This window comes from Onychostruthus taczanowskii, unplaced genomic scaffold, assembly GCF_017590055.1.
Source record: "Onychostruthus taczanowskii isolate IOZ18803 unplaced genomic scaffold, ASM1759005v1 scaffold25, whole genome shotgun sequence".
In the NCBI taxonomy this organism is placed as follows: domain Eukaryota; kingdom Metazoa; phylum Chordata; class Aves; order Passeriformes; family Passeridae; genus Onychostruthus; species Onychostruthus taczanowskii.
The window spans coordinates 8,029,630-8,054,353 of NW_024499796.1; the positions used below are offsets into that span (position 1 = coordinate 8,029,630).

Sequence of the window (24,724 nt, forward strand, 5' to 3'; positions counted from 1 at the left end):
GTCCCGGAGAGCTCAGAGGGAGAAAAGCAACAAATTCCCCATGGAGCCACTCTGTGGACTTTGCAATCCCCAAGGATGTATTAAAAAAATGAGATTAGAAAAAGAGTGAGGTTTTTGGGTGCTTAACCCCCTGCAGGTTGCTCAGTGCTGAACAGAGGCAGGAGAAAGAGTCCTGATGAAAAATGAAATTATCTGGAAGCTGAGGGGCCTTTGCAGTGGAAGCCGCTGAGAAAATGGTTTGTTTTAATCATTTTTTCCTCAAGGATTGAAAATAATTTCTAAGCATAAAGAGGCTGTTGATGTGTAGCAGTGAGGAGTTTGGAGTAAAAGCTGTTTTACTGCAGTGCTGCAGCCCTGGGTGGAACAAACACAAGGATGGGCACAGCCCAGAGGCTTTCCTGAGTTATTGGTGGTGGAAGCATGGCCAGGGAAAAAGGAAAATGTGGCATCTGAGTGACTGCAGCCAGAGAATCGATCCCTGCTTGTGGAATTTGTCAAAAGCTAGAATCACCTGCAGGAATTCTGTGTAAGGCCATTTATCCCAAGGAGTTTTGTGAGGCCGCCCTAAAATCGGTGGGACACAGAACGATTTAAAGATAAATTAACTTTTGTAATTGCAATACTGTGGAGCCTAAACTAGGATTAGTCTCCTCCCAACACCTTTAAATGTCAAAGGAAAGCTTCTGCTCTCTTTGGAGGGGGAAATGCCATCCCAGAGGTGTGAGAAAAGCAAGGAAAACCAGGAGGCACCGCTGCTTCCGTGCCATAATTCCAAATGGGATTTACCAGGCCTTGGTGGTGCCAGGAGCTCTGTCCTGTGGAGGGAAACGCTGCCAGAGATCCCCAAAACCCTCCTGCAGCTGATGCTCATGGAACAAACCCTTCCAAGGGGAGAGACAGCACAAGGGAGCTCTGATGGCCCCTGACTGCATTTCGGTGTCCGAGCTCAGCGAGGAGAGGCAGGATTCCTCCTGGCAGCCCTTAAATTGCCATTTTGCACTTTAAGATGCTTTTCTTGGTGTCGTGTTTGGTCCCACTGAGCAGTTTTTCCTCTCCTTTGGGTCCCTGGCCTCAGCAGCAGAATTATATGGGTATTTTTTATTATATTTTAGCCAGCTAAGATGCTCAACAAATACCAGTTTGTAGGGGGAGATTTATGAACAGCATGAAATGACCATCCTGGAAAAGCCCAAATCAGGGCTATAAATAGGGAGGGGGCTGGAATCTGCACAGGAATAGGGAATATCCCCTGGGAGCAGGGCCTGGCTCTGGGCAGGACAGCCCTGCTAGCCCAATCCAGCACTCTGAATTATTATTATTTTTTTTTAAGCTGGCAGGATGCCACCAAACCTTCCCCTAATCCCTCTCCTTGCAAGGATGGGAATAACATCTGGCCAGGCTGACAGTAGTCAGGCTTTGGAGGAGCTGAGAGCTCTGAAAACTGAACCTCCTCGAGCCTGGTGTGCATTTATCTTCCTTTGCAGGACATTAGCAGGCAGAGTTTGTTTTCAGTGAGTTATTTAGCAGAAAGAGGGATTAGACCTTGGGCTAGCATTGATTAACCCCTGCATGTTGAGTTGTTTAACAGCATAATGGATTAGTCATGTTTGCTGCTGACCTCTGTCAATTGAATCCTTCAGCTGGAGCTCCTCGTCTGGCTTTTTAAAATACACAGCTCCTTAAAAAAAAAAAAAAAAAAGATAAAAAAAAAGTGGGATATGGGCTGAAATAGCCCTGGAGTGAATAGCTGAGCACAGAACTGGGGTAAAGAGTCCCAGAATTCCTGGTCTTGGGTTGGACATGGCAGGAGTGGAGCACCATTTGTGGACCTGGCAGTGACAGGTCCTGAGGGCTCTGCAGGAGCTGGGAGTGAATCCGATGGAAAAGCATTCCTGCAAAGGAATTTTCTGTGGGTCTGTAGACAGGAATTGGGTTTTCTGGGGCTTTTATGGTCACCCTGGCAGTGGAATCTGTCATGTTTGGTGATGGAGAGTTGACTTTTTAAAGGAAGGGATGGGGCAGAGCTGATGAGAGCAGAAACGGCTGAAGACTCATGGCCTTTGATGGAACCAAATTAAATCAGTTGAGCATCTTAGCTGGCTAAAATATAATAAAAAATACCCATATAATTCTGCTGCTGAGGCCAGGGACCCAAAGGAGAGGAAAAACTGCTCAGTGGGACCAAACACGACACCAAGAAAAGCATCTTAAAGTGCAAAATGGCAATTTAAGGGCTGCCAGGTTGGTATAAAGAGCCCTCACAGAGATGACATTTGGACTCAGGAGAACGTCTGAACTGAGGGTGTCTCCTCAGACCTTCCATTCCCTCAGCAGTGCCACGAGAAGCTGCTTCACTTTGACTTCTTTTAATAAAACATCTTCCTGCTGCAGCCAGGAGCTCTTTCTGGGCTCGTTCTGCTGCAGTACAAGTCAGGTCAAGGAGTTTGTTTGCTTTACTAAAAACGATCCTCCAGTTCAAACAGAACTGAATTTGTGGAAGCCCCGTGGCCTCTGTGAAACACAAACCCCTCTGGCCTCCTGATTTATGAGCACAGAGCCACGGGGAAGCCTGGCCAGAGGAAAACGAGCCGGGGACAGCTACAGGAAAAGCACTGGGGCAGGAAAAGGGGGAAAAACACCCAGAAATGGGGAACCACGGGGATGGGAGCTGGAATGAGCTCTGCTGGCTTTGCTGCTGTGGGAAGGGAGAGGCTGAGTTTAGCAGAGGGTTTAGGACAGGTCTGAGGTAACCCCAGGCTTTGGATTTGTCTCTGAACGTGGAAAGGTTTGGAAGGAGGTTTTTCTGTGGTTATTGATGCATTTGAAGAAGTTCTTTTTGCTGTTCTTGACCAGATTTAATTCCAGCTAGGCCTTGCCCTTCCTTATCTCATTCTGCTAACATCTCTTATCAATCAAAATGAACACTCCAGGGGAAAATTTTGGGATCAAGCTGAACCTCTGGAGCTGCTGCTGGGTGATTTGGCTCAGTAAATTTGTGACCTTTAATCTTCAGTCATGATTATGATGGACAAAGTGGGGCTGGAAAATGAAGTTTGTGGTGTCCACTGAAGCCCTGGTGGGGTCAGGGGGACTTCAGGAACTTCTTCAGAGCTTGACCCTTGTGGGGATCCGAGGGAAGGGGCAGCTCCCTGCTCCTGGGCAGCTCACACAACACTTTGTGTATCCCCAGGGATTATCTCCTGCAGTCCAGACAGATTATCTGGGTTTAGCCTGAGCCACTGCCTGCAGAGCAGAGGGAGAGGGGGAATTCAGCCCCAGGATGGGAGCAGGGAATGGCAGCTCCTCCCTGGCCCCCAGGCTGGCACTGGGCACGGGGAGGGCAGGGGCAGCTGAGTTCAGCCTCCTCACAGAGCAATTTATCCCGAATTTCATGGCTTGGGATGGCTCAAACCCATCCAAGCTTGGCCTCATCACCGTGGAGCTGCAGAGGAGGCAACAAGGCTGGAAAAAGAGGAGGAGTGGAAAGTCTGTTCCCTTTATAAAGCTATTTCCTCTCTTCAACAGAGCCGTGAAACACCCAAACATGCACAAAAACAAACCCCACCTTGTGCTGCCTGCTCTTTCCACGGACAGGGCTGGTCCTGGTGCCACCTCATGGCAAAAAATCCAGTTTAAATTCCCACTGGGGCAGCTGGGATTTGGAGAATTGCCTGCCCAGCCCCTACAGGTGCTCAGCCTCAGGGGGGTGGGAGTTTGTGTTGCTGTGTGTTGTGATTTGTCTTTCTGGGGGGAAAATTTAACACTTGAAAGGGTTTTACTTTTTTTTTCTTGCTGTTTGGGAGGTGTCTGTTGAATATTTCATGTTTTTGGGTTCTAATTAGGGCATTAATTATCTGTTCTACCTGAAAACCTGTGGTATTCTGCTGTCAGTGATGATGGGCTGCCCATCACCATCCTCTAAAAATGTGGATTTGGGATCCAAAGCAGCGTTTTCAGGAAGGTTTTGGGGGAAATGCTGCCACTCTGCAGGGTGTGAACAGCCCTGGATAATGCACTGAACTCCTTGTTCAAATTAAAGACCACCCAGAGCTCTGAGTTTGGGGCAGTGTTGAGCTCTGGGATTCCAGATGTGAAGTTTCCTCTGTGGATAAATGGAGAGTTTCATTTGCCAAGCCTCTCCATCCAAAATGTCTCTTTAGGGCTAAATCCTCAATTTTTTTTAAAGCTGAATTTGGGAGCAATCCTTTCCAGGCCAGGGATTATAAATCAGGATTGGGATTTGGGATCTCATTTGGGCACAGAACAATTGATAAAAATTGAATTAATGGCAGAGATGCAATTGTGTTTATAAATTTGCACGGAGTAAAGGCTGGAATTGAGACTGTGGAGGGAAAATGTGTATTTTATAGATGTGTTCTCCTCATAAATGGTATTGGAAATCATTCCTGAGAGCAGCTGCCTGTCCTAATTATTTATACAACAGCTCAGGTCATTTTAATTCCTCATTTCAGCCTCTTCCCCTCAGCTGCCCATGGGGTGTAAGTGGTTATCAATAATTCTTTCAGACTTATCCCAATCCCTTCAAACTACACAACAATGGCCTTTTGGCTGACTGCTGATGATGATTTCATAGCATTTAAATTATTTTTTTCTACATTACCTGTATCCCTTAAGCCTTTTTTTTTTTTTTTCTGTTGAAAGCCCACAAACATCTCCTCCATCCTATAAACACCCCCCAGCTGGGCTCAAGATGCATTTGAGCAGGAAAATATTTCCACAAATTGCTGTCCCTAAAAGAAATTTGGCCCCAGCCCCTGCTGTGTTCCCTTGGCTGCTCAGGAACAACCCTGGCTGCCTGCTGGAGGGATTTGGGGTTGGGATTTGGGGTTGGCATTTGGAAATGGGGTTTGGATTTGGGATTTGGGGTTGGGATTGAGGGGTTAGGATTTGGGGTTGGGATTTGGGGTTTGGGTTTTGGGTTGGGATTTGGAGCTGGGATTTTGGGGTTGGGATTTTGGGTTGGGATTTGGAGCTGGGATTTGGGGGTTGGTATTTGGGGTTGGGATTTGGAATTGGGATTTGGAGGTGGGATTTGGTTTTGGGATTTGGGGTTGGGATTTGGGGTTGGGATTTGGAGATTGGGATTTGGGGTTGGGATTTTGGGGTTGGGATTTGGGGTTGCCATCCCCCCCAGCTCGTGGGACCCTCCTGGAGCTCCCTCCAGCTGATCTGATCCTCTCCCACTGCGGGGCTGGCTCCCCAAACTTGGCACGTGGCTGCTGGAATTTTCCAGTTCGCCACCAGGAGCTGATTTCTGCATTTCTGTTGCTGTTGAGGAGGAGCAGACAGGTCTGTGCAAGCTCCCAAATCACCTGGGAAGCAACTGGGAACTCAGACTTCCTGCTCAGCAAAAGCTCCTGGGCCAGCTTTTCTGCTTTGCATCTGATCCAGGTCCAGGTTTGGATATTTTGGTGTCAGTCTGGAGCAGGGAAAAGGGAGGTGTGGGAGATCACTGCTCTGAGCTGCTTTAATTCCCTTGTCTGCCGTGTTTTGGGGCTTTAGGTACCCCCTCCCCACGGCTGAGTGCCTCTGGAAGGGGAGGGAATGCCTGGGAGTGGTGTCCAGGGCTTTGGGATTTTCTCTCACTGCTGGAGAAGACAATCCAGGTGCTCATTCCCAAACACTGAGCTGCTTGTATGGCCAGAAATCTGCCCAAATCCTGGCATTTGGGGCAGAAACGGGACCCCCCAGCTGGCAGGGTGAGCAGACATCCAGGAAAATCCTGATTACCTTGGTGCCATATTCAGGGATTATTTGGAATCACAGGATTAGAGAATGATTTGGGTAGAAAGGCAACTTAAAAATCATCAAATTCCAACCCCAAGGGACAAGGGAGGGGATTTGCAACCCACAGGCTCTGCTGGTGCTTTCACCACCCTGGTTCCAAGTCCAAATTCTTGGGATACTTCAGGGTCTGAACAGATGGAGGGGAGAGAAAGGATCTCCACGGTGGTGTGGAACAGCTTCTGCTCCAGGAGGCACTGGGAGCCTGGGAAAAGGCCCAGCTGGGAATACTGGGGTGTTCTGGAGCAGGAGGGAGGATGGATGGAGTCAATCACAAAATATTGGGGTGTTCTGGAGCAGGAGGGAGGACGGACAGTGTCAGTGCTGGGAAATTTTGGAGCAGGAGAGAGGATGGACAGGATCAATCCCAGGATATTTTGGAGCAGGAGAGAAGATGAAGTGTCAGTCCCGTGAGACTGGGATATTTTGGAACAGGAGGGAGGATGAACAGTGTCAATCCTGGGATATTTTGGAGCAGAAGAGAAGATGAATAGTGTCAATCCCACAGTATTGGGATATTTTGGAGCAGGAGGGAGGATGGACAGTGTCAATCCTGGGATACTTTGGAGCAGGTGGAGGGTGGACAGTGTCAGTCCCGGGATACTGGGATTTGAGAAGATGAATAGTGTCAATCCCACAGTATTGGGATATTCTGGAGCAGGAGGGAGGATGGACAGTGTCAGTGCTGGGAAATTTTGGAGCAGGAGAGAGGATGGACAGGATCAATCCCAGGATATTTTGGAGCAGGAGAGAAGATGAAGTGTCAGTCCCGTGAGACTGGGATATTTTGGAACAGGAGGGAGGATGAACAGTGTCAATCCTGGGATATTTTGGAGCAGGAAGGAGACTGGACAGTGTCAATGCTGGGATACTTTGGAGCAGGAGGGAGGATGAACAGTGTCAATCCTGGAATATTTTGGAGCAAAAGAGAACATGAATAGTGTAAATCCCACAATGTTGGGATATTTTGGAGCAGGAGGGAGGATGAACAGTGTCAATCCTGGGATATTTTGGAGCAGAAGAGAAGATGAATAGTGTCAATCCCACAGTATTGGGATATTTTGGAGCAGGAGGGAGGATGGACAGTGTCAATCCTGGGATACTTTGGAGCAGGTGGAGGGTGGACAGTGTCAGTCCCGGGATACTGGGATTTTGGAGCAGGAGGGAGGATGGACAGTGTCAATCCCACAATATAAGGATATTTTGGAGCTGGAGGGAGGATGCATGGTGTCAATCTCACAATATTTGGATATTTTGGAACAGAAGAGATGAATTGTGTCAAACCCACAATATTGGGGTACTTTGGAGCAGGAGGGAGGAGGAACAGTGTCAGTGCTGGAATATTTTGGAGCAGGAAGGAAAATGGACAGTGTCAATGCTGGGATACTTTGGAGCAGGAAGGAGACTGGACAGTGTCAATCCCGGGATATTTTGGAGCAGGAGGGAGGATGAACAGTGTCAAACCCGGGATATTGGGATATTTTGGATCAGAAGAGAGGATGGACAGTGTCAATGCTGGGATACTTTGGAGCAGGAGGGAAGGTGGATGGTGTCAATCCCACAATATTGGGATATTTTGGAGCAGGAGGGGGGATGGATGGAGTCAATCCCACAATATTGGGATATTTTGGAGCAGGAGGGAGGATGGATAGAGTCAATCCCACAATCCCGGGATATTTTGGAGCGGGAGGGAGGACAGACAGTGCCAGCCCGGGCTCCACCCGTGGCAGCTCAGCACAGGTGCCTGCAGGGCTGTGCAGGTGCTGCCCTGGAAGATCTCACCTCCGGGCTCCTCCTGGAGCAGGAGCACGGTGCGATTTCCCTGCCAGCCCGCAGTCACCTGGTTACTCACAAAGGCAGGCCTGGAAGGGGTTTTCATCCCGGGATTTGCCCGGGAGTGCCCTGGCACCATCCCCACACGTGCTGCGCTGCCTCTCCCCGCCCTGCCCCGGGGCTGCGGGCTCTGCCTCCCACCCCCGCCTGATGAAAAGCTCTTTCAGCAGGGAATCTCTTCCTGCGTGTGGCTCAGGCTCCAGCTTTTCCAGTTCCACAGCGAGCCTGGGAGCTGGGGAAGGTACCTCAGCAGGGAAAGGGAGGGATTTCCTGCAGCTCTCCCCCACTGAATCCTTAGGAAACGTTCCCTGAGTGGAGTGGGAGCATCCCTTTCCCGTGGCTTGGTCCGGGGGGTTTTGTCCTTTTAGGATTTGGTGTGTTTGGTATTGGTTATCCATCCAAGAAACTCTCATTCCACCAAGTCAAAGATTTATGGTTAAACTCCCCGTGGTACCAGGTTCTTCCATCACACAGCCAAAACCAGGGACAGGATGAGCCATCCCAAACTCCTTCACTGTCCCTGCACGGGACACTGTCCTTCATGTCCTTCTTGTCCTTCCTTGAGTGCTGGGTGACAAAGAAATTGGAGTCCAGGCTAGGCAGAGGGTGGGAATTCAGCTCATGGAAGTGTTTTTTCCCGTGCTGCTGTGCAGGGAGAGGGGAAAGGGTTGGGACACTCTGGTGTGGCCCAGGCTGTACAGGTGACATCAGTGACAATGAGCTCCAAAGGAGCTGGGACTGTCACCTGGGTGAGTGACATCAGTGGGGCCAGCAGTGATGGCCCTGACAGAGAGAGTGTTGATAGCAGCAAGCATCTTCAAGGCATTTATTTAAGGGAAAGGGCTGGATTTTGTTGTTTTTCCTTCTCTGGTCTCTATTTAACCGGATTTTTGTTTTGTTTTGATTTTGTAGAGGGGTCTGCAGCATTGTGGGTCTGCAGCCAGTTCTGCAGTGGGATCTGTCCTCTCCTGGGACCTGAGGGATGGTGCAGGAAAGGAACTGGAGCTTTTATTTTTCCGTAGAATCAGAGCAAGGCTTGGGAGGGAAGGAACCTTAAAGATGATCCAGTTCCAACCCTGAGCTCTGTTCTGATATTGCAGTGCCAGAACAATGAAAGGTGGTGTTTTACCAGTGTGGTTTATCAGTTGTCACTGCTGTGGTGACAGTGACAAAAAGAGCCCCAGGACCTGCAGCTCTCTGTCCCTTCCATCCCTTCCCTGCCACAGGATTTTCCCACCCCAACTCCCACTATCCTGGGAAGGGAAACCCCTTCCCTTTCCACTCTTTCTTTGCACTTTTACCCTTTGCACACACTCCTTTTTGTGCCAAATCCTTGCATTTCCCACACCCCCATGGGATGGAATCACAGAATCTCCTGAGCTGGAAGGGACCCACAAGGATCCAGCCCAACCCTGACCCCAGAATCCCACTGAGGTTTGGGGCTGGGACCATTCCCTGGCCACATTCTGGGCGTTCTGCTGTGCCACCCCAACCTCCTGTCCCAGCTCCAGCCATTCCCTGCCACCAGGCAGCAGAGGCAATGTGGATTCTTCCTTTATTTTTTCTGCCAAGGCCGGGATTAAATGTGTGAATTGGTGTTCCAGATGTTTATTAGTTTTTATCTATGTTACAGCCTCACAAAGCGTGAGTTCTACAGCACTTCTTTCTAACAAGTTAAGAATTGGAACCGTCTCTCTCTCTACGAGGTCTTTTAAGGATAAACTGTCTAATTAGGAAATGACACTTAAATTATTTTTACTTTTAACCCAATAACCAACCGCTCGTGGCCTGCAATGTGGATTTTTTATCTAATTACACGATATCACTCCAACTCATGAAGAAGAAGGCGAAGAAGAATAACCAGCTTTCGCCCTAAAACTTCCATTTTGCCTCTGCATATATATAACTATATTCTAAAACTTTAAGTTTTATATCAGTTTACACACTTCTGTTCAAACTTTATAATCACAATCCCCGTGCTATCATTCCATTTTGGAATCCTTCTCTTTCTCCTCAGTGTTCCCTCGGGGGTCAGTGCCTGTCAGCCCAGAAAGCCTCAAATTCTCTTTCCAGCCTTCCAACAAGGGCACATCAACGCTGCCCCTCCCGAGAAACGCAGCGAAAAGCGAGGAGACGGGAAGAGGCGGAAAAAAAAAAAAAAAAATCGTCTGCTGCTATTCCAGAGGGGGAAAAGGGGAGGAAAAAAATCGCTTTTGGGGGCCGGGACATCCCGCTGGAAGCGGCGGCGGGGGCGGGGGGGCCGCTCCGCCCGGCCCTGATTTGCTGCGCTGCTCCGAGATTGACAAACTCCTGCCTCGGGTTTAAAAGAAGGGGGGAAAAAAAGGGCGGTGTGGGGAGAGAGAGAGAGAGGGAGGGAGAGAGAAGGGAAAAACTTTTCCGGCAGCCCGGGAGGAGCAGGCAGGGCCGGAGCTGAGCGCGGCGGAGCCCCCGCACCCTCCGCCCGCCCCATGGCTTTATAAAGGGCTGCTCCCCGGGGGGGGCTGCCGGGGGGGCTGAGCGCCTGCTCTGCTCTTCTAGAGACAGCTTGGATTGTTTTTTTTTTTTTTAATTTTTTAAAAAATTTTTTTTTCATCCCCCCCCACCGCCTCCTTGAAGCTGCGCCGAGCTGGTGCCCCGTTTTTTTGGGGAGCATGGATACGCACACGCGGTGGAAAAGGCGCAGTTGGATACGGAGCTGCTCGGTGCCCGCTGCGCTGCTGCTGCTCTTGGGTGCCCTGTCCCTCGGCCGGGCAGGTAAGGGGGGTCCCCGAGCCCCCCCAGACCGCGTGGGAGATGCTGCGGGGTCGTGGGGGAGCGGGCGAGGGGGGATTTGGTGCGGGGCAAAGAGTTTTGGCTTTCTTTCCTTCCCGTGCATTCCAGCAGAAAGGAAAAAAACAAAAAAAAAGAAAAAAAAGAAGGAAAAACCACGCAACAAAACCCACCCAACCTCCTTTAGCTGCCCGAGTCTCTGAATGCCATTTGTCAGGGGGCCCGTAAAAGGGGAAAAAACTTAAAACAATTCTTTATTCGCCTTCCTTGGAGCGAGAGCTGCCTCTTGCCGGGCTGCTTTTTCCGGAGGAAAAGTCGGGCATGAGTTTCTGGAGGCTCTGCTTCTTTCTGTCTCGCTGTGGATATATATGTGAATGTATATTTAGTCCCCTGGAAACCTCCGGGCTTGCGTAGTTCCTCCTCCTTGAGGAGCAGAAAGTTTTTTTGTCCCGCAGGAATCTGCTCTCCCTCCGCACATCAAAGCTCGGGACACAAAAGCTTTGGAGCTGCCCGGGGACCCCAAAGCTCGCTGTCCCCTCACCAACCCCAATCCCGCAGGGTTTCTCCCTAAAACCGGGGCTGAGAGCAGCAGGAGGAAGCTCTGAACTTCCAGATGTGCGGCAGCACAGAAAACCACTGGAATGTCATTTTTTCCCCCCCTCTAATCGTGCAGAAGAGGGACTGAACACATTTCTGCTTCCCTTTGGGGTCGTGCAGTTTTGTTTCCAGTGCTCTGCTTCCCAAATTTCTGCCCTCTGGGAAATGCCAGGGCGGAGGGAGACTTTGTGGGGTGCTGGAGGAGTTTTGTGGGTGTTTGCAGAGCCTTTTCCCGGTTTCTAGAGGACACTCGGAGGCACCGGCGCTGCCGAGCTCTGTTTGTGTTGGACTTCAGGGCAGGATTTGTTGGCCGAGCCGAGTTTTGAAATCTGCGAAGTTAAAACTCGAGTTCTTCAGGGTAACTTGAGAAGCCGAGAAGTGCCCTGAAGAGCTGGGCTGTCTGGGATTCAGCTTCCCTGCCCGAATTTCGTGTCCTCGGGGTGGTTTTTGCAGGGTTTGTTTGAGTGTTACCAGCACGAACAGCAGTGGGATTCTCTGTGTCAAGCAGCGGGATTGCCAATTATTTTCATTTCTGGCCTCTTCAAATGACCTTAAGGAAGAAGAGGTGGGCGTTGGAGGAATGCTTCCATTAAGGCTTTGCTTGTGGAGGCTGAGCAGGGTGGAAAACTCAATGAATAAAATGTCCTGAACATCCCTGCAGGGAAGTTAGGGGCCGGTGGGAGATCCCCGAGTGCGTCCTGCAGAGGGATTGGGATGTTGGAGCGCTGGAATTCCACCAGCTCCTCTTGTCAGGCCGCCCGCTCGGGTACTTTGTATCAGCTGAAAATTGAATTATCACCAGACCGCTGTGTTCCAAAGGAAAAACAACAATTTATTCCTTTCACTCGTGCCCGTTCTGATGCTGAGCATCCTCAGGCACTTCCCTGTCTGTGTTCATCCTTCGGACAATCCCAAAGCGCTTCTGGAAGTTCCCAGGTGACTTTGGAAGCAGCTTTTGGGGGCAGCTGCCGGGGTAGAGGATGGCTGGGAGCTTTTGTGCAGCTCTGAGGAATGACTCTTGTGGTGAAAGGCTTTGAGTTTTCCTAATGAGCCGCCTAATAGGACATCAAATCATTTGGGTGAGGGAGGAGCCAGACTGGGGCTGCTGATGGCATTGACTAATGGTCTTGATGGCTTTTTTTTTTTTTTTTTAATTTTTTCCACGTTGTCTCTGGTTTTATTGCGGTGTTTTAGTTTCAGGATAGTTGGTTTCTCTGTGTGGGGAGGTGAATTTTCCCTGTAATCTGTGGGATGGCACCTGGCACAGAGGATTTCCAGCAAATAACAGGGAAATAACAATGTCAAAGCTGCCTCCCACCACTGCCCATCCAGCTCAGATTTTCCCATATTTGCACAGATGATGTCACACCAAAATCAAACCCGCAGACAAAGCTGGAACCCCTCTCTGCTCTTACAAATCCCTGTAAAAACCAAATCGGGTTTCTGGGTGAAACTTTTTTTGGATGCAGCAATTTCCTTTAGTGGCAAAGAGTAATGAGGATCCAAACTAAAATAAAAATGCTGGAAATTATGTTGTATCCTGTTACCTTGGCTATTCCCCAGTCACCTAAACGAGCTAGAAAAATCTTTATCCAGCCAGTTAAAAGAGAGGTTTATTTCAATACTTTGCCAATCAAAAGTGTTGATATTGTTTTACAAGAAGAAATTTGACTTTATAGGTCTGGAATGGGTGGCAGTTCCAATTTCTCCTGTAAAAGCTGGATTATGCTGTCAATGCACTGCCAGGTTGGGAATTTGGAAGTTAAAAACACCCAGCCCTGGCCAGGGGACAGTAGAGAACTGGTCTTGTTCTTCCAGGGGCAGGAGGAAAACTCCATGCTGAGCATTCCCTGATTTCAGGGAATTCCTTAAATTTGGGAATGGGAGGAATCCCATTTCAAATCCCATTTCCAACCCCATTTCATCTCTTTGGGGTAACTCTAAGACAAAACCCTTTGGGGAGTTGCTGATTTTTGGTGTGCACACAGGACAGGAGTGAGGACTCACCCGGCTCTGACCAAAACATGTTTTTAACAGCAAGTTGAAATTTAAAAAGCTGCCTTGGTGTTGTTTCTAGTGTTTATTGTGTGCCCTAGGAGAAATCAGGAGGGGCTGGAAAGGGGTTGTAAATCCTTATTTTAAATGGGTGCTGTCCCTGCCCTTTAGGATTGGGAATTGGAGATGGGTTTTTCAGTTTTTCAGCACTGCAGGGCTTGTGCTGATGTCTCTCAGATTTGGGGAGGACTCACAAATCTGCTGCCCCCCCTCTGAGTGCTGCAGTTGTGGAGGTGGGACACCCCTGATTTAATTTGAGTTAATTTGGGTTCTTTGCTTTCAGTTGGCAGCAGCAAGGGGTCAGCACAGAATCCCTGGGATTGGAAAAGATTCCCAAATCCCTGAGCCCAACCTTTGAACATCGCCCTGTCAGTTAAACACCAGCAAATCACAGCTTTAATTCTGAAGGAGATTTTCCATTTTTCCCATTTTGCCACCGTCCCTGAGGCCCTGAGTGGCACAGAGATGTCCCTGTCAGCTTGGTGGTGCCCGACTGCTTTTCCTGTGCCCTGAGCTGTGCTCAGCTCCTGGTGCTGTCTGTCCATCCCTGTCCCCCTGTCCCCAGGGCAGGAGCTGCATTCACACAGGTAGGATTTGATTTCTACCACGAGCCAGAGGAGCAGGAGGAATTGCTGTGGGACATGCCCAGTGCCAAGTGGCATTTTGAGATGTTTTGAGTTTAGTCTGGACTTCAGGAAAAATCTGGAAGTGCTTTCCAGGAAACTGCTCTTCACTCCATAGGGTTTATCTGCCGGGCAGTTAAAATTTGACTTTTTGTCTTGTATCCTGACTCCTGGACCTGCTGGATCGGGGAGCTGGGGATGCCCTTCCTGGGTGGATGAATGATGGATGGATGGATGGATGGATGGATGGCAATCCCTGTGGAAATGTGGAAACCTGCAGGGAGAAAAGAGCTGGCAATGCTTCCACAGAAATTCAGGAGCTTTCTGGCCCTTTCAAACCTGGCCTTGGACAATTCCAAGGATCCAGGGGCAGCCAGAGCTGTGCCAGGGCCTCCTGGGACAGACTCATTGGGAAGAGCAGCTCCATGGGAATTCACTTTAAAGTGAGCAGCCCCTAGGACAGGGGAAATCAGGATAAATCTGGAATTTCATCCCTTCTGTCCACACTTGCCCACCTCTCCTTTTGCCTCCTGAGTTTAGCTGGAGTTTGATCCCCAGGATGCAGCAATTGCTCTAGAAAATGGATCATTTGGCAGAAAATAGTATAAAATATTGTATAAAGAGCATAAAATATTGTATGGCAGAGTGTCAAATATTGTTTGGGTCTAAAGTAGAGTATAAAGTATTGTTTGAAATGTGGGTGTCAGTTTGTAACACCCAGATTTTGGTAAATGGGAAGTGCTGGTTAAAGTGAGAAGAATTCTCTGGGAAATAAAGTGAATTCCCTTTCCTTTTACCTCCTCTCTTCCTTGGGAGAAGTTTTTTCACTTCCAGCCTGGCCTCACTTTATTTAACTCTTCATACTAAATTTGATGTGATTGGGATTGAATTTTCAGTCCTTAAAAACACAATAAAACCTTTGTGTGCAACAAAGCAACACCGAGGATGGGAAGAATGAGCAAAACCAGAGGAACAAAAAATAAAATTAAAAAAAAAAAGGTTGAGACATGAAAGAATGGAAACATTTTGTTGAAATCTAATGTTATGTGGAAAAAATTGGGTTGGCAACGTGGTATAATTAACCACTGGTTACTGTTGGCAAGTCCCAAGTCTCTTGAAATCCAGCCTAGCACTGGCTGAAGCATCCAAATGATGTCGTGGTTTCTCTGTGGACGTGTCTGGAAAATCTGTGGAACTAAAATAAATAAATGAAGGAACTACACAAAAGGCATTTTTGAGGTCGGTTGCTCCAAGTCTGGGCTCTTTTTTTTTTTTTTTCTTTCCAGAAGCCAAGAGGATTCTTAACATCATCTGGAAGCTCTCACAATGATGAGATGTCATTTTTTAAAAGGGAAGAAAGTTGTATTAATGTATTTACAGCAGAGTTTTTCTTCGAGTTTGTGTAATAAGCCTGAGAGAAAAAGGAGAGTCTGGGGATGGGTGAGTGGAAAAGCTGCATCAGGGCTCATCTCTAAACTCTGCTGTGGATTTTGTCCCAGATTTCCCATGGCCTGGGGCTGGTCCTGCATCCCTGTGTGCAGCCTGGCCCTGAGGGGTTGCTAGAACACGATTTTATTGCTGATGTGCCAATAAAATCTGTGTTTTCAAGCAGCTCTGGGAGTCTCTTTCCATCCCTGTGCTTCAGGTTGTGTTGGTGATTGATTTTTTCTACTTTAAAAATGCTTTTCCTCCTTGGGATATTTTTTTTTCCTGTTGGGCAACACCAGTGTCCCTCATCCAGCAAATCCAGGAGGTTATTTGGATTTTGGCTTTAGATTTGGACAGGTTTTTTACAGATTATACCAAGAGCACCGTGCTGTTCTGTTGACTATTCTCAGAATCCTTTGAATTAGATCTAGAAAGGAAATTTGGAGCAGAAGATCACTTGGGCAGTCACAAAAAATCCCTTCAGTTTACTGGAAAAAAAAAAACATTTTTGAGGTGCAAATGGAAGGGGAGTGTGTTGCATGATGATGAATTTTTTTTTTTTAACTTTAAAAACATATTTCTTCCTTGGGATATTTTTTTTTTCCTGTTGGACAACACCAGTGCCTCTCACCCAGCAAATCCAAGAGGGTATTTGGATTTTGGCTTTAGATTTTTTTACAGATTATACCAAGAGCACCATGCTGTTGTGTTGGCTGCTTTCAGAATATTTTGAGTTAGATCTGTAAAGGAAATTTGGAGCTGTTTTCCTAAAGGTGAAGGTGCTGGATGTTTGGTAGCCTCTTCTCCTTCATCTCGATGAACACTGGAATTATCTTACCTTCAATTTACATTTCATACATTTATTATCCAATTTATTTCTTACACAAATTATTAACCTGTATTTGCCTAAATCTCCCTGTCAGCTGGGAGATCCCTGCCTGCATCCAGCAGCGCATCTGCAGCCAGGGCCACGGGAATCCTTTCAGAACAAATCAAGCAAAAAGTGATTCCTGGGCTCAGCTTTTCAGCAAACTGCTTCAAGGCTTTTTTTTTTTTTTTTTTCTCCCCCCTTCTCTTTCTGCTCCACCTTGCAAGGAGAGGAGTTTGCAGCGCTCAGGAAGGAGCTGAGTGGGAAAGGAGAGGTCACTGAGGGCTCTGCTGGAGTCCCTGCTCATCCCTGCCAGATTTAGGGACTTTGTGGGATTTTGTGTTCCTTGTGCCTGTCAGCTGGAGCTGCTGGTTCTGAGTGGGGAAATTCAGCAAGCAGCCCGAGCCCATGAGCCTGGCTGGCCTCTCCTCCTCTGCTTTTCCTCCCTCCACCCCCTTTTTTTGTTTCCAAGACAATACTGGAGTAAGAATTCGCTGCAGCCGAATTCCTGGAGATGACACTGCCAGTTTCCCAGGATCTCTCATCCTCCTGCAGCGTTTTGCACTGGGATTTTTTTAATTTTTTTTTTGCTGCAGCTCATCCAACTCTCAAATATGAATTAAGCAGCGAGTTGGTGGGATTTTATTTTTTTTTTTCCATGCTGGATGTGCTGGAATGAGATACCTACTGTGTGTGCTCTTGTGTGCTGCAGGGGAGAGATCTGCTCCGAGGGCTGTGGTTCACCAGCTGAATAATGCAAGCATTGTTTGGGTGCCCTTATTTCCAGCTTGCACCATTAAAAGTGAATAGAAAGGTCAAGGAGATGAGTCACAGTGAACACAAGTGTCATTCTGCTCAGGAGAAATGGGAAAAAGGAGCTTCCAAGCGAGGTGCTTCAGCTGGTGCCAGCCCGGCTTTGCTGGACTCGCAGGGAAAGCCAGAGGAAATCTTGGCTGGGATCTGCTGGAGTGTCCAAACACCTAAAAACCCCAGGAATTCCTTCCCAATATCCACTCCAAACCTACCTTCTGGGTGGGGGCTGGAGCTGGGCTCTGCTGGGAAGATCCAGGGGATGCTCTGGAGAAGCTGGGCTTGGCAAGCCCTGGGGAGGGCTGGCAGCTCTGGCTCTCCTGCACAGCCACTGGCACCCAGAAGGAAACGATTCCTCCAGATCCACCTGGAAATTCCTCATGCTCAGCCAGAATCACCTTCCCTCAGCTCTCAGAGGCAGCGTGGGGTGAAGTGCTCTTGGAGAGGGATTTGGGACAAGGACCCCGGGGAAGGACAAGGGGGAAGGGTTTAAACAACCAGAGGGACAATGGGAAGGAATTGTTCCTTGTGAGGATATTTCAGCCCTGGCTCAGGGTGATCAGAGCAGCTGTGGCTGCCCCTGGATCCCTGGAAGTGCCCAAGGCCAGCTTGGAGTGACCTGGGATAGTGGAAGGTATCCCTGGATGAGCTTTAAGGTCCCTCCCAACCCAAACCAATGTGATTCCATGATTATCCCCGAAATTCTGCTGGGATTTGGAGTGGTGGGGTCCCTATCTTCCCCTGCAGCATCCCAGGGAAGGACTGAAGCAGAGACCCCTGGAGCTGAGCAAACCCCCCTGCCCTGCCCTCCCCTCTGCGAATGCCCACTTGTAAACGGAGCTTTTTTGAATTTCCTACCCAAATTTCCTGCTCCAACAAGCCCCAGGCAGCTGGGGAAGCACTGGCAGAGCCCTGGCAAGGGGAATGTGGCTCGTGGACTGCACGTGTGGAAGGGCTGAGGAGCTGGGGGGGCTGTGCCAAGTGGGTGGCATGGGCTGGGGACCTGGCCAGAGATTTTCCCTGGAATTGCTGCTGGAATTGCACTGGGACAGCAGCAGTGGCCAAGGCACAGAAGGAATTCAGGGCTGGTTAATTCTTTTTCAATAGGGTGGAGTTTAAATCCTGGATTCCTGTACCTGTGGGAGTACACAGGCTTCTTCAATAGGGTGGAGTTTAAATCCTGGGCTCCTGTACCTGTGGGTTTCCTTTTTTACACCTTCCTCTGGGTTTATCAGTTTGGCTCATTGCTTTTCCCTGTCCTGGCAAGGAAACAGCCCCAGTGCATTTGGGATCGTGGTGTGCTGCCACAGACTCCCCTGCACATTGTCCAGCACTCCTTTGGGGTTTTGGCAGCATCTGAGCCCTGAAAGTACACAGGAATATTGGAATTTTTGATTTCTAGCCATTGGATTTTTCAGTTCTGAAATCACTCTGCTGGTGTGAAATAGATATTCCTCTGAAAAGAGAGAGGAAGCTTCAGAATCCTGATTTATTCTGCACATTCAAAACACACCTTCAGCAGGGAGCCAAAGCCAGCCCTGCTCCCTGTCCCTCTAATCGGGGCTAATTTCCATAAACAACTTTGCAAATGAATTTGCCAGTTCAGCTTTGATCCCAGGTGGCCAAAAATTCCACCAGAATTCCAGTGGATATCAAATGTCTGGGAACTGGGACTGGTTTGCTGGTGAGGCAACAGAATCATGGAATGGTTTGGGCTGGGAGGGAGAGGGGAGTGGAGCTGACCAAGGAGCTGATTTTGGGGAGCTGGGCCTGGTTTGGGGTGAAACATTGGGATTGTGCTGGAATTCCATGGAAATTTGGGATTTCTGCAGAGGGGTGGGGGATTGGAGATGGTGGGAGCAGAGCTGAGAGAGAGCTGGAGCTGATTTTGGGGGGGCTGAGCCTGGTTTGGGGATGAAACATTGGGATTGTAACCTTTGTGCTGGTATTCCACGGAGATTTAGGATTTCTGCAGAGGGATGGGGGCTGGGAGGAGTTTTCTGCTGACAGGAAGGGAGAGGTGTGGCACAGCACAGCTGAGCGAGGGCTGGAGCTGATTTTGGGGAGCTGGGCATGGTTTGGGGTGGAACATTAGGATTGTGCTGGAATCCCATGGAAATTTAGGATTTCTGCAGAAGAATGAGGGGATGGAGATGGTGGGAGCAGAGCTGACCAAGAGCTAGAGCTGATTTTGGGGGCTCAGCCTGGTTTGGGAATGAAACATTGGGATCATGCTGGTATTCCATGGAAATTTGGGACTTCTGCAGAAGAATGAGGGGATGGGAGCAGAGCTGGGGTGCCATTCCACGGGAGAAGCCCTTGAAGCAGGGCACAAACCTCCCTGGAAATGCCCCTTGGAGGGTTTTTCTTGGAAAACAAGAGGTTGGCCGTGCCTCAAACACAGCTCTGCTGCTCAGGGGGCTCCTGGAAGGACCAACCCTGGCTCATCCTGATGCTCCCCTCGCTCCCTCTGCGTGTCCTGCCTGGTGGGACAGGGGGTGACAGTGGTGTCTGTGCTCCAAGGGAGGCAGCAGGGCTGGGAGGGAAGCGGATTTCTCCCTCTGGCGCTCGGGATCCGATGGAAAACTGCGAGGAATGTTCTCTCAGCAGGGCTTGCAGGGCCGGGAGAGGCACATTATCACGTCCTGGGCACTTGGGGGGAGAAAGTCCCTCACTCTGCCTCTCTCCAATGTTTAAATTAAAACAATCTGGCTTTTCTGCAGCTCTTGGATGCTTTCCCTGCTGACCTCAGGAGCTGGGATGGGAGGAGGAGCCAACAGACCCAAACTGGCTTTGGTTTTTGGTTCTTTTTGGGTTTTTTTTTTTGGTTTTTTTTGGTTTGGTTTGGTTTGGTTTGTTTTTTGGGGTTTTTTCCCTGAATCCCTGCAGGATGCAGAAGAGCAAAACAATGAGGGCCATATCTGCTCTGCAAACATCCATTTACCCCAGTGCTCTGCCATGGAGCAGCTATATCAGGCAGCTGGGAGGGAGCAGGCACAGGCTTTTCCAAGCCCAGACATTCCCACAGCAGACTGGGAAAGGCTGGGCAGGATCAGCCTCTCACCCCTACAACAGGACAGCAAAGCCAAGGTGCTCCAGAGCCTTTGGCACCATCCCTAAGGATGCTGGATCCTTCATCCCCAAATTCCCAGCATGTCTGTGCTGGGAATTCTGCTTGGACTCGCTGATCCTTAAGGATTTTCCACCCTCAGTGACTCTGAAAGTCACCCCAGGGCTCTGCTCTGACCCTCTGACGCTCAGGCTGAGTTTTGTCCTGGCTCAGGGCCCCTGGCTGGGCAGAAATTGGATTTTTTTTTTGCTCCCTGGCTGTGCCTCAGGCTCTTGCAGCACAGCTCTGGTCTACGTGGAGCTGGGGGTGGATCCAGGGCTGGGAGCAGCCTCTGCTGGGTTTGGGAACTTGGGAGGGAAGAAGTACAGCAGCATCACTCCTGAATTACAAAACTTCCCTTCATCTCCTCCTGCTGCTGCTCTCTGTGCTGGTATTCCATGGAAGTTTAGGATTTCTGCAGAAATCCTCTCTGTGCTGCCCACGGGAGGTTTTGGGAGTTTTTCCAGGGTTTTACAGCCCTGGGTGGCATTCAGGGTAGGAAAACACAGTGGGATTTCTTATGGCAATGGGGATAACACCAAACTGATCCAGATTTTTCCTGTGAAATACGAAACAGAGCCTGGTTTGAGTGTGGAAATACCCATAAAGAACTTTGGGCTCCTCAGCTGAAGGGAATCAAAATCCACTCCAATATACCCTGGGATGCTCTGAGACAGTCAGAGCACAAGTTAAAGGTGTTCTGCAGGGCAGCATCACTCCCAAATTACAAAACTTCCTTCCTCTCCTCCTGCTGCTGCTCTTGACGTGCTGCCTTCGCTGCCCACAGGAGTTTTGGGAGTTTTTCAAGATTTTACAGCCCTGGGTGGGATTCAGGGTAGGAAAACACAGTGGGATTTCTTATGGCAACGGGGATAACACCAAACTGATCCAGATTTTTCCTGTGAAATACAAACCAGAGCCTGGTTTGGGTGTGGAAATTCACATAAAGAACTTTGGGCTCCTCAGCTGAAGGGAATCAAACTCCACACCAATAAACCCCGGGATGCTGTGAGACAGAGGCAGAGCCTGAGTTTAAGATGTTCTGAGGGGTGCTGAGAGCCCAGCAGGGTTTCCCTGCCTGCAGCTCCCTTCTCCAAAGCCTTGGCCAGACAATTTGGGGCCCTCCTTGCCCTGGGGACACCGATCCCAAACCCTGAATAAACACTTAACTCCTTTTAGCAGCACGGTTCCTGCCAGCCTGCAAACAGCTGAGCCTCTGCTGCTGCCCCATTCCTGTGGCCTGGGATGGAGCTTTTTATGGATTAAACTGAAACATCTGCTTTTGGGGGAGTGAAATCTGCCCCTTCAGCTCAAAAAACCCAGGGTGGGATTTGGGGCTTTGTAGGGGTCACGTTGGTGATTTTTTCTGATGGTGGCAAAATGCCCAAACTCAGTTTTAGTCAATGGAAAGTCTAAAAATAGATGAGGAAAAATAAGAATAGAGAGGAGAGGGAGCTTCTGTGAAACTGAACCTGGGGTCTCTGATGCTGAGTATCAAAAGTGCCCCAGGAAATTCATTTTGGGGGAATTTCCTTCCCCTTTTATTGAGCCAGGGATGACAGTGGAGGGAGTGCTGGTGCAGACAGGTAGGGCAGGCCTGTGCAGTGTCAACTGACACAGGAAAATGTGGAAAATTCTTCTGGGAAGTCAGGCCTGGCTGGGAATAATCACTGGGAGACCCTGGAGGTGAAATAACCCAGAGTTAAGGGATGGGTGTGAGGCAGGAGCTGCTTTTGAGCTGAATTTGACCTGTAATATCCTGGGGTTTGTATTAAATTATTGAATTCTTTGTGCATGGCAGTGATGGGCTTACAGCTGGAGCTTTTCTGCATCCCTGTCCTGGTGGGTTTGGGCAGGAGGAACCAGGAAAAGGGCAGAGTCCTTTCCAAACTCCCACAGTTTGGAGTGCTGCCTGCAGCTGGTGTTGTATTTTCTAGCAAGATTTCTCCCTTCTCCTTGCTCTGGAATAATCTCTCAGCATGCTCATGAAGGGATCACTCTGAGCGACCTCTTTGCATTATAAAGACAATATTTCTTTTCCTGTAGCTATGGAAAATCTCCCTTCCCTCTGGGTTCAAAGTGAGGGCACAGAAAAATGGACTCAGATCAATTTTAAGCCCAGCACTAAGTTGTTTAAATGCTGTTTATTTAGTGATGAGGAGAACATCAAAATGCTCCATGTAGGAATCAATCTTCCTGAAATACAGGATAAAATATGCTAATAACTCAGCATCTGCCTTGTCTCCAGGATCCTAAATATTTCCTTCCCTCATTCCTCTCCCAGTGCCTTTAACTCCTCAGTGTGCAGGGATTGGTGTAAAAACACCAACCACAACTTCTCCCTGTTCACAAATGGCTGGAAGTGTCATCCTGTGCTTTTCCAGATGCTGGGATTGTGCTCCTTCCCTCACTTCTCTCAAATGAAGGAAGGACAGAGGGATTCTCGTCTCACTTTCACCACAACCAGAGCAGGAGCTGAAAGGAAACCCCTAAAGTGTGACCCCAAACTGGGATTTGCAGCAGGATGGACCAGCTGTTAATGGGGGAAAATGGGATGGGCTTGGTAGGGAGGGAATGTCTGGCAGGGAAGGATGGACTGGGGACTCAAAGATGAATTTTATCTTTTTATCTCATGGCTGAGACCTTTGGGAAGGGTTCCTGGTCCTGGATAATGTTTTGGGAAGGGTTTCTGGTCCTGGGTGATGTTTTGCTCCAGGTGAGGGATCTGCCTGTGATGATTCCTGCTGGCATTCCAGGGGTTGGTGATTTACCCCATCAGGATCTCTGGTACAGCTGAGCTGTTTTCCCACCTCATCAATATCTCATTTCTCAGAATCCCCCTGCTCAGAGCCTGGCACAGATTTGGGTGGGAAAGCACTGCCATCCATTCCATGCCATGCTTGTCCTGCCAGCCAGGCTCTTTGGGATCTGCAGATCCAGCCTCAACCTTGCCAAAATTCAAGCCTCTCCTCCCTCTGCCTGTGCTGCTGCCTGTGACACTCCTGGGCTGCATTTCCAAAATCATCTTGGGGTCAGCTGCTGTAAAATAAAACCATTTAGGCTGGGAAAGGTCTCCCAGTCCCAGCACCAAACCATGTCCCAAAGTGCTCTGTCCTTCCAGAGCAGCCTTGTCAGCACTGGGAAGGGTTTGTGGTCCTGGTTCCTGTCCCTGGGTGATTTTTTGGGAAGGGTTCCTGGTCCTGGATGATGTTTTGGGAAGGGTTTCTGGTCCTGGGTGATGTTTTGGGAAGGGTTTGTGGTCCTGGCTCCTGTCCCTGGGTGATGTTTTGGGAAGGGTTTCTGGTCCTGGGTGATGTTTTGGGAAGGGTTTCTGGTCCTGGGTGATGTTTTGGGAAGGGTTTCTGGTCCTGGGTGATGTTTTGGGAAAGGCTTCCGGTCCTGGTTCCTGTCCCTGGGTGATGTTTTGGGAAGGGGTTTCTGGTCCTGGTTCCTGTCCCTGGGTGATATTTTGGGAAGGGTTTCTGGTCCTGCTGCCTTTCCCTGGGTGATGTTTTGTTGGTCTGGGTGCCAGGCTGTGCTCAGCACAGGAGAATTGTCTGGATCCTGTTTTACCTCGGTGTTTTCCAAAGCCAGACCCCACTCTGGGGTGCTGAAGGAGAAAAACCTGGAGGTGAGCTTGTCACAGCCAGCTCTGGATGTGACAACAGCCTTGTGGGGATTTTTGGGCACATTCCTGCCCCTTGTCTGCTCCAAAAACCTGGGGCTGTGCTGTCCCAGGGCCATGGGGACATTGGTGGCTGTCCCCAGGGGGTGACAGGGTCATCCCAGGGCTCTGCTGGGGGCTGGGCAGCTGAGGCAGGTTCTGGTGCTTGGAGGGGGGAAGTGATGATGCTTTTGGGGTGAGAAAAACATCCAGTTTCAGGTTTGTAAAGCAGGAGTTTAATTAAGCCTTGATGAGGAGCGTGGGTGATTAAGGAGAGCTCTGGTGGTTGTTCAGGTCAGCAGGGCAGAGCTCTCCCTTCCCTCTCCCCGACTCCTGTGCCCCTGCTCCAAGCCTTGGTGTTATCACCCTGCTTATCAGAACAGAGGAAAGGAAATCCACAGGGAATTTTGGGAGCATTTAAAGGGATAATGCCAAGGTACACACCCTGTGCTGTGGAGAGAGCAGCTGAAGAAGGGGTGGATGTGTCAGGTATTGATTTTTTTTTTCACCTGTTTCCAACCTGCTGCGTTTTTGCACCCTTTGGAAGGGTGAGAATGATGTGGGCTCTGCTTGTTCTGGAGTCAAGACATGGACAGAGAACAAATCAACCCCAATCTGTTCAGCCCAGCCATGTGGGATTGATCTTTTGGAGCCAAAAACCTCCTGTGGAGCTGCAGAATTCACTGCAGGAGAAAAACCTCTCAGCCCTGGAGCTTGGGGCAGTGATTCCGCTGCTGGAGGTGCCCGAGGTGGCTGTGTTGGATCTCGTTTGTGTCTCTGTGCTGTGATTTCACTGCTCAGCACCCTGTAAATGAATGGGTTTATGCTGAGAAATGCGATTTTTTTATTTTTCATTTTATTGCCCATCTCTTAGATCCAGGTTCTGCCAGCCTCGTTAAGGAAATTGCCACGGAGCAAATTGGGATTGTTGGAAAGCAAAGCCATGTGTTCTTCCTCAGTGGGATTTAGGGCCTGGAAGAGTTCTGTGGGGAGCTTCTGGCTGGGCTTCTGCACAAAACCTCCCCTCTAAAAGCAGATTTCTTTCCAAAGCTGGGCTTTGCTTGTTTCCCTTTTGAGAATTCAGTTGCCTGTTGTCAAAAAGCAAAATAAAATCAAAATGTGGTCACTGGTCCTTCCCTGCAAGGCAGTGATGGGAATACTGA

The 24,724-nt window shown here is 49.2% G+C and overlaps 1 protein-coding gene across 1 annotated transcript in view; it reads left to right on the forward strand.

Moving 5' to 3' along the window:
- The first annotated feature begins 10,032 nt into the window (after nucleotides 1-10,032).
- COL5A1 (collagen type V alpha 1 chain) overlaps nucleotides 10,033-24,724 on the forward strand; it is a 129,427-nt gene continuing 114,735 nt past the window's right edge. Inside the window, exon 1 of the mRNA XM_041406715.1 lies at nucleotides 10,033-10,392. Within this exon, the coding sequence (XP_041262649.1) occupies nucleotides 10,290-10,392 (103 nt within the window). The 5' untranslated portion in view covers nucleotides 10,033-10,289. The remainder of the gene's footprint in view (nucleotides 10,393-24,724) is intronic.